This window comes from Camellia sinensis, chromosome 7 (genome assembly GCF_055761805.1).
Source record: "Camellia sinensis isolate YWXY chromosome 7, ASM5576180v1, whole genome shotgun sequence".
Classification (NCBI taxonomy): domain Eukaryota; kingdom Viridiplantae; phylum Streptophyta; class Magnoliopsida; order Ericales; family Theaceae; genus Camellia; species Camellia sinensis.
The window spans coordinates 29,695,115-29,706,263 of record NC_138967.1 but is presented as its reverse complement, the minus strand read 5'-3'; the positions used below and the strand labels follow the sequence as shown (position 1 = coordinate 29,706,263).

Genomic DNA, 11,149 nt, shown 5'->3' with positions numbered 1-11,149 from the left:
TCATCAAGATAAGAACAGTGAGATATATAAAAGCATAATGCTAAACTGTGTCAAGTATTTAAATAAATCTTTTTCTGTTGATCCTCATTATTTTTATTACTATTATTATTGTTGTTATTATTAATTTTACTACCATGGTGCGCTACATTTGTATCTTTGAAATTATCTATTGATAGAAGAATTAGAGATTTTGTTCTTGGCTTCTCAAAATTATCTATTGATTGTAACTATGAATCTTTTAATTTTCTATTGTCAAATTTTATAAATTTGACCTTTAATAGAATTGTTCCCTTAGAAGATGAATTTAAGATCCTACATATTGTTATAAATTAATTTCTCTCTCTCTCTCTCTCTCACGTGTGTGCGCATGCCGTGGTGTGGCAATGAAGGGAGACATCCTGGAAGATCCAGCAAATGAGCCAAACAAAGATATGTACATGATGACTATTGAGCCAGAAGATGCACCCAACCAACCTGAGTAAGTTTGCTTGTTTGATGTGCATTTCAATTCCTTTAATTTAGTCAAATCTTGATTTATGCATTTGCTTCTTTGTTTTTTCCCCCCCATTATATTGTGCTTTTCAATATTTTGATGTCATGCTGATAAGTGTATATAGCAATAGGGGCGATGCATTGAGCGAGTCCTGTTGATGAGCCTTAAGCTTTCTCCACCCCTTTGTGTGTTTTGTTGTGTGGTTATGCACTCATGCTCCTTTTACATGTTTGGGGATGTGCTTTTCTTTTAGTACTCATGGTTGTTAATGTTATTGCCCAACAAAGAAAGTATTTGTATCAAATTGCAGCTTAAAGAAGCTATATACATCTCTTAAAATTATACCAGGAATTATGCCTGATAAGTATTGAAAATATGTGTCAAATATGGGAAACAATGGCAGTATAATTAGAGAGAGAATTATGCCTGATGCTAATCTGCTAATCTGCTGTGTATCTGCTGCTGTTTTTGGCCTCTGCTAGTACTAGGTTGCATGCCTCTATTTGATTTGTTTGTATTTGGATTAGGTTGCATGCCTCTATTTTGATTTGTATATGCTGTATCGCTGCCTCTGTTGGTTGCTGTATTGTCCATGCGCTGTAAAAAGTGCATGTAATGCTATACGTACGAAGAAAACTAGCAAAATGATCTGGCATGTCAATAACTGCCTTCTTTTTAAAACACAGGTTGATGTGGGTGTCACATCAGGTTGTAAATAGAGTTTTTGTACAAATTTTAAGTAAGTGAAGCATTTTAATATAATGGAAGAACATTTTCCTTAATTCTGGTTGACCAACTTAGTTGACAGTTCTGGTTGACCTTTGAATGGCTAAAATATATTTGCTTTTAGCTTGCCACTGCTCAATGCATGTGATGTGGAATATCTAGATGATGGCTCTGATTTGATTTTAAAAAAAAAAGCTTTGGTGGGCTTTGGAGGCCAGCAAAGGGGCCAATTGGTATTTGCAGACTCAAATTTCATCAACCCTTAAATCTTCCCTTACATTTTCAACTTTAGGTAATGCAGTTACCCTCAAGAAGCTCATCAGGAAGGGGATTCCGCCGGTTTTACGGCCTAAGGTCTGGTTTTCGCTCTCTGGGGCGGCTAAGAAGAAGTCCACGGTTCCAGAGACCTATTACAATGACTTGACCAAGGCTGTTGAGGGTAAGGTCACACCGGCAACGCTGCAGATCGATCATGTGAGTTATTGCCTTCGGTGTTACATTGATTGTTTGTGGCATTTCTTGGATTTGATTGTTATGGCATCGCTATTACTCCATTGTGAATGATCATGTTTACTCTGGATTGTTGGTTGGTTGTTTTGGATGAAATGGTTATGGCATTATTGTTCTTGTTGTTGCATTGTTTGATGTTATTTGGATACAAAAGATGAGAAAATTTGCAGTTGGAATCTATTATAACACACTTATCTTAATTATCTTCTCTGTTTGATGCTGAATATGAAATTTCCTGGTTCAGTTGAGTTTGTTTAGTTTGCATTGTATTACTTTTACAGCATAAATTTTGTCATACTCTGCATTGTGTCAAGCGGCCCATTTCAAAGTGCTGGAAATTGTTAGGGCGAATTGGGAAATGCTATTGATTCAAAGGAACATGAATTCTCAAACTCTCCAAGTCTTAGTTTATTAACATAGATGAATTTTATAAGATCAATTTAAGATGTATTTATATGTTTGTCCATTGTCTTTGTTTTGGAATATATCCGGTGTGTATATTGGCCACAGTTAGTATGGGTATAAAGGGGCAAGGTTAGACTATGTGTCCCATGTCCCCCTCATCCCCTGTTTGGTGGACTCAAATGAGGCCAGCTGTGATTGACTGGTTGGGGCGAATAATCCCATGTAGAGGGTACTACTTAATCCCACTCTGGGCATTCTGTTAATGATGAGACTAAAGTGTGGACCATTTTGATTTTTTTGGGCAAATTACATTTCTAGACCATTTTGATTTTAATTGATGTATTTAAAGTCTGAATTGTTTCTATTCTTAGGTATGTAATGCATTGTTTTTTATTTTTAATTTTGTATTCAAGCTTAGTTTATTTATTATTTTAATAAACATTAATTATTAGTTCTTAATAATTGTTTGATAGGTTTTTTTTTTGTTCAATTATATAAAATTAACAAAATCTAAAAATTAAAAAAAAGGCTATGGCGGCGTTTAAAAAACGTCACTATATCCCATCCCAATGGTAAGATTTTAAAAATGTGTAAATGTTTATGACGGCGTTTTCAAAAACGTCGCTCCCAACGGTAAGATTTTTAAAATGTATAAATATTTATGACGGCGTTTTCAAAACGTCGCTAAATGTCAGAGTGACGTCACAGTACACTTAAGTGGGTCATTTGGCGGCGTTTTTAAAAACGCCGCCTATAATAATACAATGACGTTTTTTAAACGCCATGAAGTTATAGCGACGGCCGCGTCATCGGCGTTTGATACTAAACGTCGCAAAAAGAATTATTGACGTTTTTAGTACCTTTAGCGGCGTTTTTTAAACGCCGCTAAAAGTGAATTTTCCAGCAGTGAATGAAGATGAATTTGTAAGATTATACCCCAAACCATCATAAGCAAACTCCATCAATTCCCCTAAACAAAAAAAAAATTAATGATTTTCCTAAAGAACAATTGCAAAAAGTGTATATTATGGATTGTTTGGATTTAACTAAGTAGATCTAACTTAGTTGGGTCACCATGACTTTTTTAAGAGCTTAGTCCCAAGAGAAAAGTCATGGGTTCAATTCTCTCTAGGAGTTCAATCAATTGGAGCATGTTTGTTTTGAGGGATAAGGGTGTGGGATTGGACTATTAGTCTCACCGGACTAATAGTCCATTGTTTGTTTGCAAATTTTTGCTCCGGATAAATAGTCCCCCCGGACTATTAGTCCCACAAATATGGGACTATTCTATCCCATGGGGGGGTGTGGGATAGAAACCATGGGATTGGTATCCCATGGGATTATTTGGTGAAATGTCCATTTTACCCTTATGCTATTACTTAGTAAACAATTAGAAAGGGTAAAATAGTCTTTTGAACATTTATAAATTATTTTTTTAGTGTTGTTAATTTAAAAGTATATATTAAATAAAAAAATTAAATTATAAATTAAGTTTAATTAAAAATAATAAATTATAAATTATGGCCTTATAAATTAATTTTTTTTTAGTGTTGTTAAAAAACTAAATTTACATATTTCTCTAAAATTATTTTTTTAGTGTTGTTAATTTAAAATTATATATTAAATAAAAATTATAAATTATAAATTAAATTTATTTAAAAATAATAAATTATAAATTATGGCCTTATAAATTAAATTTTTTTAGTGTTGTTGAAAATTTAATTTACATATTAAATAAAATTATTTTTTATTGTCGTTAATTTAAAATTATATATTAAATAAAAAATATAAATTATAAATTATAAATTTAATTTAATTGAAAATAATAAATTAAAAATTATGGCCTTATAAATTAAATTTTTTTAGTGTTGTTAAATTATAAATTATAGATTACAAATTTAAAATTATATATTAAATAAAAATTATAAATTACAAGGATAAAATAATCTTTTGAACATTTATCCTTATCCAGTCCGTCTAACCAAACATTGGATTCATTAAAAATAGTCCAATCCAGACATCTAATCCCATGACTAAACAAACATAGGATACAAATCCAGTCCAACCAAATTGTCCGGGGACAATGTATCCCGGGACTAACAGTACGATGGATTACAATCACCCCTTATCCAGTCCGTCTAAGGGTAAGAGAAACTAACTCTTATATGTATTAATCTAACAACTAACAATTGACTTTTGCCCCAAAAAAAAAAAAAAAATTCACAATTGTTGCTTATTTATTGTGATTTCATTTTCTATTTTTATTCATTAAAAAAAAAATCATTTAGAGAAAATTTTCTAAAAATAATCAACTTATTAGAAGACATCAAAATGCGATTTTTGAGTTTATAATTATTTTCACGAAAAATACAAACTACATGAATGTCATTTTGCAACGTTTACAATTTATTATTTTTGATTTATAAAAAATATTAAATATATTTATATTTATTTTTAGTATAAATAAAATTCAAAAATATATTTGGACATATTTGTTAAAGATTTTCGTAAAGAAAAATTAGAAAAAATGAAAGCTCTGAGTTGTTTGGAACTAACTAACTCTACTGTTTGTACCTATTTAGTTGTGATTTGATTTTTTATTTTTTTATTTAGCTGTGATAATTTAGTTTGTTAAGTCTATTTAATAATTAAAACTTTTATCCTTTAAAACTTTAATTGAATAAAATGTTGATTAAAAAAATTTAAATTAGCAACATTCTTATTTAATGTTCACTAAATTTATACTTATGTATAAGTACTAAAGTGTACCACTATGACATAACCACCCCCGCCGCAACCATCACCACTACTACTATGCCTACCATTATCTCTACTATAAATGCCATTGTCACCAAAGATACCGTCATTATTTCACTTCTACGACCACGATTGCCTTTGGCACTGCCACCACATTTTCACCACTACTAAATAACCACCAATAATTATTCTTTCTTAAAAATTCAAAATATATAAATATAAATATAATGATGCTAAACTTTTATTCATGTTCACTTAAACATGATTTTCTAAAACTTCTTTATACAAATATAATCATTTACAATTTATAAAAATAAAAAAATTAAATTTGCTGTTGAATTTTCAAATCAAACGTTATTTGGTTAATGAATACTATTTTAAATTAAAAATATGTCTATTTAAATTTAAATCCATTATAAAAACAATAAATCTAAAAAGTTTTGAATTTAAACCGAACCAATACATTAGTTGCAAAAGCATAAATAGTCTTATCATATAAAAACAAACTCTCTGTACAATTTGAAGACAGAAAAACGATAATTCCTTTTCTTCTTAATTTTCTCTCTTTACATTTTTTTTTTTTTTTGAACAGCTAAAAAAAGACATTTATTGATGATAAATGACATACATAATTACATCAAAAAGAGGGGAGGGGAGGGGGTATACATATTATATTACCATTTTCTTTAAATTTTGGGCATCCAATACAAACCTGATATCCAGTATGCTACAATTATTTATTGTGAATTAGACTGCTATGAATATTCTAAGTTGAATATTAAAGTTGTATGAATTTGTTCAAACCTGTGTGGAGTGAGGCACATGTGATTTTAAGATAGTGATTTGTAGTGCCTCTCCGAATTCCATAGGTTATCTTCATACTCTCTGTCTCTTTGTTTTCAGTTTTTGTATGTCAATATTGTATTATTTTGATTTTGTTTGTTTGATATCCAAAAGAAAAATCTACTATATACAAAAAATTTATCCTCAAAAGTCAATATAAAATTATAAAATTTATTGAAATGAAAAATCATGTCCACCACACGTAATAAATATAAATGTGTCATATCGTTGTATATGAAGTCTATATACAAACTTAAACCATATAATAAATAAATAGACATCACTTGAATGAAGTGAAAAAGATCAACATTAAAAGGCATAGAAAATGAAGAACTATTTGAAAAGTGTACACCAAACTAAAAAGATTTTAAATGACTTAAAGAAAAAAGGAGAATGAGTCCCCTGCCGTGTCTCCACACTCACAGACGTCAGTCAAACCTTTAAAAACATCTCATCATAATAGGAAGCAGACCAAAATTTTCAGCAGTACTTCAGTTTCTTTCAAGTGCTTTAAAAACAAATTACTTTTCCTTTTTTTTTAAATCTAAACATATTTTCATGGCATTAAGGAAGAAAAATGCACCCACATATCAGCCGATATAAGGTATTACATGATAATATAATAGAAATAGGCAGTTAACAGTCTTACATTGCTGTTATCTCCCTAAAATCTCTATCCATTTTCATAAGTTAAACACAAGGTGGTGCAATGAGCCAAACAAGGGCCATTCACCTTAGGAATATGCACTAATAAAGCTAAAAAAAAACTTCACCTAAGAGCATCCGAGATGAAGCTCCAAATCCAAATCATCCTTTGGATCACGAAGCAAACCAATCTCCAAGTCCACCCTAACAATCTCTGCAGTCTTCGAAACCGCGCATCCACTTACTTGGGCGAAATGTTCAATTTCTACCCCGAAAAGGGTTTTAGAAAAATCCGTGTTTCTGTTGCTCAAGCGATGATGGAATAGGGTATTGTCTGTACCCCGTTTCATGATTTCGCTTGCAGAAACAGATGCAGATGAAGATAAAGAGGAAATAGAGGGAGAGAACAAGGGAGATAGTGTGGAAGTGAAAGGTGTTGAAGGGTTGTTAAGGTTTTGATAAGGGTTAGAGTTAGGGCTAGGGTTAGGGTTTGGGGAAAGATTAAGGTTAAGAAAAGGGTACTGACCATCCCTTGGAGGAGGTGACTGTCTCAACCTGGCTCTATCTCTCCTATGAACATTCATGTGACCACCAAGGGCTTGAGCTGATTTGAATTCCCTTTTGCAGAAGCCACAAGTGTAAGACCTTGGAGGCCATGAAAACCCATTTAGAAAATCTTCACCATGCCTGTCACTTTTACAGCTTTCCCATGAATCTTTAACCCTATTGTTGTTGTTGTTGCAGTCTTCTTTCATAGATCTTCCTCCATCAATGCTATGGTGCTTCAAGTTGTTGCTTAAACTGTTCCTCTCCATGTATGCCTTTTGATTCAGTCAGACCTAGCAAAGATCAAAAAGAAAAAAAAAGAAAAAAAGCTCATATCATATCAATTAAAGCAAGAGAAAGAAGAAAAAAAAAACCCATCTTTCAAAAGTTGAGAGAGAGAGAGAGAAAGCACCTACAAGAGGTGTTTTCTGATGATATATAGAGGGGTTTGGAGAGAGAGAGAGAGAGAGGGCACCTACAAGAGGTGTTTTGTGATGATATATAGAGAGGACTTTGGAGAGAGACAATGACGAAATCAGAATTTTATTAAGGAAGGAAATGAAAAAAAAAATCACCATATTCACAAACACATATGTATGTATAATATGATATATAAATTATATATACATTAGAAAAAAAAATTAAATATCATAGAAGTAATCTTTAATAAGATGAAAAAGTTTTTCTGATACAAAATAGAAATAGAAGACAAGATAGGAGAATAATAAGATATATATATATTGTTTTTATATTAGAGCCTATTTTATGTATAAAATGATATGTATATATATTTAAAATACCAAAATAAATAGTATTTTTCACATAAATAGAGAAGTCATATACCCCATAATCTTCTCTTAATTTCATCCCGAGAGAAAGAGTAGTAATGAGCAGAGGACATCAAATTCTAAGGCTGAAGGTGAAAATTTGATTGGAGAGTTTTTAACCTGCAAAAGAGTCCTACATGTTTTGGGTCACTACTTACTAAATGTAGAACCTTGTTCTGCCATGTCACACCTTTTTGCCAAATCTAGAAATACCTAACGGGTCTCCCCTTTACTTCTCTTTAAATTTGTGTGTCAATCTTTTTAAGTCATAAATCATTGCATATCCCTTATTATTTTATCTAGAGTAAGTGTAAGATGTTGAGGCCTTATTTTAACTAGAAATGCTATGTATCATTGATTTTTTCTTACGTTTATATATTATCATCTACATAAAAATTAATAATTTATTTTCTGGTTTGAAGATGATTATTAATGATTTAATGAAGAGAAATGGTTTTTTGTCACATATTCCGGTGATATAAAATGGTGGAAAAAATGGTGACAAATAGCAGCCATCTAACTTAATAGGTCTTATGAAACTGAAACATGGGGTATCAATAAGAATTTTTTTATTATATATTGGGATTAAGCAATAGGATAAGTAACTTAACGGTTGAGTCATTTTTACTGTGATGTGAATCATACTTAAAATAAATTTTATCTACACATTTTAATTTTGAATAAAATTCTAAAAAAAAATTATGTAAGTAACAAAACTGTAATATATGTATATGTTACCACCCTTCTAAATGTTTTTAATTTTAAACTAACAAGAAAAAATGATAATAAAGTGGGTTTGGTTATCCATTGAATATTCTTTATTCGTAGAATCTCAAGGGCAATTGTATTTGAAATAGTAATAGTTTAAATGATGAATTTTTATATTTTGTAGTAATAGGTTCATCAATTAACTATATAAAAATTGAAAAAAAATGTTAAACAAATCTTTACCGTATTTTCTTATGAATGGATATATGTTGTATTGATAGTATCACAAGTCAACTATATATATATTTAAAAAAAAAAAAAGTAGGAGAATTCCTTCCCATCCATAATTTGAATTGGAGAGCGCTATTTGAGTATATGAAGTCTATCACATGTCCTATTTCGATGATTCAAATAAATCATTTTGTTAGGCACTTTATATATTTCATTAAAAAAAAATAGGACATGTGATAGACTAACAAATTCTCTTAATTGATAGTCTGGTTAATTCACCTTAGTCAACATTTTTTTTTTCAAACAATCATGCTTTTAGTGATTTTAATTAAAACAAAAAGTATAAATATATATATATATATATTTATATTTATATCTATATCTATATTTGATATTATTCAAACTTGATTTGAATTAAAGAAAGTCAGAGAAAGAATTAGTAAGTTTTGTCTTTTGAGCATTCTTCGGCTTCGTTTGAGAACATACTATTTTAGTAATTTTTTAATTTTTTGATTAAAATATGAGATAAAAAAATTAAATATTTGGATTGACTTTTTAATTTTTTACGAGAAGATGTGCAAAAAATAGAGAAAAAATAGAATTTTTAATTTTTTTATATAAGTTATAAAAAATTTTGATTTTTTTAATAACCTTTAATTTTTAAACTATAACTGTTGCGTGGACCTTTTTACTGAGTTGTATCATTAAAAGTGAATATAATCATTTTTTATATATAAAAATTTAAAAATTAAATAATGTATCTGATTTTTGTCGTTATTTTCTGATGGGCTTTTTTGTTTGGAGCAGGGACTCTTTTGTTTTTTTAAAAAACAAGTACAAATCATATCGGATCTTAACCAAAAAGAGGGTTTTCAAAATTGGGCCTTATTTTCTAATGAACCTTTTTTTCAGCTCAATCACATGTTTTCCCAAAAGAATACGTAGGAACTACATTAAACCTTAAACAATACTGCATACCCAAAAAATTAAACAATACTAGTTCATTAAAAAAAAAAATACTGCATAGCCAGAAAATTGAATCAATAGAGTAGATTCAGGGGTGGTTTGAAATGATCTAAATAAATGCATTTTTTAACTTTTTATGAAATATGAGTTGGGTATGAGTTGATTTTGAAGTAATGTAGTAGAAAGGTAATGTAACTTAAATAAGATGATGTGAAATAGGAAAGTGACTTTTTGATTTTTTGACTTTTTAAGATTATGACAAATAAGGCCTAAATATAGCTCACATCTTCAAATTCGCACCACACTTATTTTTGAAATAATATTTAGGGTACATTTTCATGGTCCTAGCATTTTTATTAAGACTTAACTATAACATATACACTTTTGAAAAGTTAGGACCAAAAGAAATTGGACTTTGTTGGCTTTATGATTAAGCCACCCATGACCATCCAACTATTGTTGGATTCAATATGCATATCAGAATTGTAAATTTTTAGATTTGTTCACTTAGCCTAACTTACAATTCTTAATAATTTACATGAGCGGTTCGAATCATTTCAATGATCCCAGAGTGAGACCTAATAAAATTCACTGTTGGGCCTACTCTGCGCAAGTCAAAACAAGCACCCTAAACCCTGAGAATGAAAGTTAAAAATGGAATGATCATTATGTGAAAATGACCATTCTCATGATGATTCAATAAAAAGGAAAAAAATGTATATTTTAAATAAAATTACCATTCACCAAAATAGGAGGATAGTCATTCTAACTAACCAAACACTATATAGTTTTAAAATCAATCTTTGATATTAATTTATGAATACGTGTCAAAAAGAACAAGAAGCAATGCACATTATGTGATCACCAAATTAAACAAACTCATAACTGAGAAATGTAATGGTTTCTTTTTATTCTCAGTTAGGACATAGGTCATAATTAAGCATCATTTTAGCAATGCTTTATGTGAGATTCTCTCCAAAAATAAATAAATAAATAAATAATTTATTATTATTAAAATTAAAATTAACTCTTTATTGTCTATAATTTTTATTCTGCTTTGCATTGTCAGTGTGTGTATCTACTAATAAGTAATAGATCCAGTTACAACTCTGCAACGACAGCCAATTCCATTCAAAAACCCAAAATGATATAAAATAAAATTTCCATATAGACTTGAAAGAAAGGGAAAAATCTAAGTGAACCCAAAAATTTTCCTTTCCATTTTTCTTGAGAAAAAGTGAATGGGGGTAATTCAGGGTTCCCAAACAGCCAAAAGATTCTATCCACAATTAGCTGAGATTTAGTGAAAGACTAGTGGCCAATTAGGTGAGACCATGAAATGCTATAATTGGGTGTGATTTTATAAGGTTATGTGGTCGAAATAGCAGAGAGTACCCACAGTGTAATGCATTGCCGTCTCTTTTGAAAAACAAAAAAATTGAAGAATGAGCCACTGAGGGAAGGGTATCAATACCCAAACAGAGCCTCCACA

The 11,149-nt window shown here is 30.0% G+C and overlaps 1 protein-coding gene across 1 annotated transcript; it reads right to left on the bottom strand.

Moving 5' to 3' along the window:
* Positions 1–6,507: 6,507 nt before the first annotated feature.
* Positions 6,508–7,194, bottom strand: LOC114267984 (transcriptional regulator SUPERMAN-like). The gene has a single exon (XM_028209085.2). The coding sequence runs from the start codon at positions 7,192–7,194 to the stop codon at positions 6,508–6,510; it is 687 nt and encodes a 228-aa protein (XP_028064886.1).
* Positions 7,195–11,149: the final 3,955 nt, after the last annotated feature.

Bases quoted from the DNA above. Each gene is read 5' to 3' on its own strand.
- LOC114267984 (XM_028209085.2), bottom strand. From the start codon at position 7,194: ATGGAGAGGAACAGTTTAAGCAACAACTTGAAGCACCATAGCATTGAT.